This window comes from Teleopsis dalmanni, unplaced genomic scaffold, assembly GCF_002237135.1.
Source record: "Teleopsis dalmanni isolate 2A unplaced genomic scaffold, ASM223713v2 unscaffolded_contig_1460, whole genome shotgun sequence".
NCBI lineage: Eukaryota > Metazoa > Arthropoda > Insecta > Diptera > Diopsidae > Teleopsis > Teleopsis dalmanni.
The window spans coordinates 1-3756 of record NW_024032842.1 but is presented as its reverse complement, the minus strand read 5'-3'; the positions used below and the strand labels follow the sequence as shown (position 1 = coordinate 3756).

Below are 3756 nucleotides of genomic sequence, written 5' to 3'. Positions count from 1 at the left end.
AACAAATTACAAGTAATAAATTGTTTTTTTCAGTAAATTTGCTTTCAAACAATTTATTGCAAAATATACTATTTATTGTCAAATAATTTGTTGAAATCAACAATAAAACCAGTAGGTAAGAAGAGAAAAGTTGAATTAGAAATAAACTTAAATTTAAAAAAATTAATAAAATCACAGTTTATGTGTTGTCGATTTATACAAAGTATGTGATTAGCATAAATAACGAGTTTCAGTTAAATTATAAACTGTGTTTTATATGCAAAAATAGTGAACAATCGAGAGTTTTTAAGGCTAACACAGGCGAGAATAGCGCTGATAATAAATAATTTTGCATGCAATAACTTTGCAGAACTTTAAAATTTAAACAAATGTCAAAGTGGCAATACCAGTACAAAGTAATGGATATATTAAAATTAGTATAAGTATAAACGTTCAATAAAATGTAATTAAAATTGCTTAGCGCCCACGTACAAATAAAGTTTACTTAACAAAAGTTCAGCGAGTTTCAACGTTTCAAATGAATTTAATAAAAATGTTTAAGATACATTTTCTGAACTGCTGCATGAAAGTATAGATACCTTATGAATAGGTGGTATCTTTCATTTCAACTCAACATTTTGTAGAAAATTTTACTATGTTATTTTGTGTAGATGCATTTCATACATGTATTTCTTTTTACTTTTTATTAATTCTAAATTTTTTCCAGATTAAAAGCAAATATCAAAATATACCAAAAAGATATACAAAAAAAAAAGATAATAATAATAATAATAATCAGACTCGTCAGTGAAAGTTACTAAAACGTCGTTAACGTTTATGTTAATTTCTTTTACGTGCATGTCTGTAACGCTATAAGAATGTCTATATATGTATATTTATCTTACCACTCACATGATTAAAAATTATGGCTTATATAGATACATGAATGTATATGAGAACACACAGTATACATAGTTAACACAGTAATAGCAGACCCAAAAATTCATTCGTCATCACAAAAAGTTGCCGCTGCTGCGCACATAAACTTTAGCACAATTAAATGAGGCATCTTCCTCTTCTTCTTCTGTCTTTCTTCACGATTTTTATTATTTTCGGTCGGTTTGGTTGCACTAATAAGAAGAATCAAGAGAAATGTGTGTTATATGTATATGTAAACACCATCTGTTGTCAGTTAACAAGTCACTAGAATTTTGAGATCTTCACGATTTATAACGTTCACTTCATAATGACATTATTAAATAAAGAATAATGATAAATACAAAGAAAAAATCTTGCATGAGAGAAATTTTCGATCGGTTGATATTTTATTTAAATTTAAATAAATATACTCGTATGTGACAATTTACATATGATTTAGTTTAATAAGTTGAAATCGTGATTTTTGTTTAGTACATACAAGAATGGTAGTTGAGTTACCTTGAAGTTCAGATTTGAATAATACATATATTATAAATCCAAGAGAAAAAAGTTTCAAGATATTAGTTTCAATAAAAAAACACGCTACTATCAATCCAACATTGATATAAATATATAGAAAAACAGTTAAAAAGTGATTTAACAAGAATTTTCTTATAAATTTAAAAAAAAATATTATAAGTATTAAATCCTATGACAGCAGGGCGAAGGACCTACAGACTAGTTCCTAATCCTTAGTTAGCTTTAAAATTAATTTTAATGTTAACTCACAAATAAATAAATAAATATTCTATAACAAGAAATTTGTTTCGAATAGAAAAGGGTGGTAACGGTAGAGAAAATCCAAAATAAAATTTTTAAATTTTTAAAAGAAATATAACAAATTTTTTTCAAGAAAAAAAGCTGACCATATGCTCTTTCATATGGCATCAGTAATATTTGGAAACGATCTATTAATCCGTATAAAATGTTTGGATTGAAAATTGTATCCATAGGTCCGCAAAAAAAAACAACACAATACAAGTTTTGCCAATTTTTGTGGCATTCATGAGCTTTTCAAATCTTCCTTTTAAGCACTGTTACTCGATGAAAACCTGCAGTCTTGCTCGAGAAGTTACTTGTATATAGTTAGTTTTTTGTGGTAGAAGTCTTTCACTATATAATATATAGAGTATTAAAAATGTATTGTACCCAACAGCAAAGAAACCACGTGTTTTGTAACAGCAAAAGATTGCAGAACTATCCTTTCTAACTAACCTTTCAAGAAGGTTAATAAAATATTATATATAATTATATATAATGAAATATATATATATATAAAATTAAAATTTCGAATCAGATTATTCAATTTGGCCTACTTTTAAAAATATGAAAAGATGAAATGTTCACTTAATATATACAATTTTATTTTGCAATTAATTATTTAATACAATTTAAATGGATTTAAATTTAAACTAAAAATTTAAACTAAATTTAAATAAATTTTACAATCATTGCTTAACATTTTACAATCACAATATTTCTTTATATATAATCTAAATAATTTCATTATATGTATAATCTTAATAATTTCATTAAATGTATAATTTTAATAATTTCATTAAATGTATAATCTTAATAATTTCATTATATGTATAATCTTAATAATTTCATTATATGTATAATTTTAATAATTTCATTGTATGTATAATTTTAATAATTTCATTATATGTATAATCTTAATAATTTGATTTACAATATAAAACTTAATCCTATATAAACTTAATTACTTTGCTTAACACTATTATTACAATTTAATTATGTAATTTACAATATAAAACTTAATCCTATATATAAACTTAATTACTATTATTACAATTTATTTATAATTAGATTTACAATTTTCCTATATATAAACTTATTACCTATTAATCTCATTAGTTTCATCATTTTCACAATTTTCTTTTTGGTCTCTCTCACAGTACGTTGTTGGTTATTAGGATCCTTTTTTCAGCTAATATTACGTTGAATTTCCAGTAAAAGTATATACTGTATATAGTATATATATCCAATCCTTCCATCCTTCCGGCTCCTTAAAGTTCGGTGCTTGGTGTATTCGGGCCAACATTTTTCATACCCAAATTCATAAGTTTGCGCGTACGATATATTTCCAACTTCAGCTTACGTTTAAATTCCAACTCTTGGTTTATGGTCTTTATATCCTCTGGAGTGCATTCGTTTAGATTACTAACCTTCTGCGTAATAAGTTCATCAGTTATTTCAAATTTCTTCTTGGAGAGTCTCAAATATTGTGAATTACGTTTACGTAGTTCTTCACGATACAAGAAGAGTTGATAGCTCAAATTTGTTTTTGGTGAATTTGGTATATTTTCCATAATTTTTTATTAAGATTGTAGAATATTACTTTCGGAAATAATTAATTTCAGTTAAATAAATTCAAACTGTGAAGTATTCTGCGCTAGTTGAGAGTTGGAGTGCTTCTGTGCATCCTTCGTAGGATGTCAGGTTTTTATAGCGAATCACAGTATAATTTTCGTATACCTAGCGAATCTTCTTCAAGTACTTTTATGATTGTTATTGTACATACATGTAAATACCTGTCATTTCTTGGTAAATTCTTTTAATAAAATAATGGATATGTTTTTTACTTGATTGTTTTTAAAATAGTTTTATTGATTCGTGTGAAGATGTACCATATTAATCTACCTGATATACCTGTCGCCCATTATATTATATTATTTAAATTAAGTGCGTACATTTTTTGTTGGCTGTATGAACAGGTAAACATGTTTAAATGAATTAAATATGTTTAAACGGAAAATTAGATTTCAATTTTATTTA

At 25.2% G+C, this 3756-nt stretch overlaps 1 protein-coding gene across 1 annotated transcript; it reads right to left on the bottom strand.

The window, feature by feature from the left end:
• Nucleotides 1–2836: 2836 nt before the first annotated feature.
• On the bottom strand, nucleotides 2837–3290 carry LOC119664130. Its single transcript, XM_038073684.1, has one exon. The coding sequence runs from the start codon at nucleotides 3288–3290 to the stop codon at nucleotides 2988–2990; it is 303 nt and encodes a 100-aa protein (XP_037929612.1). The 3' UTR covers nucleotides 2837–2987.
• Nucleotides 3291–3756: the final 466 nt, after the last annotated feature.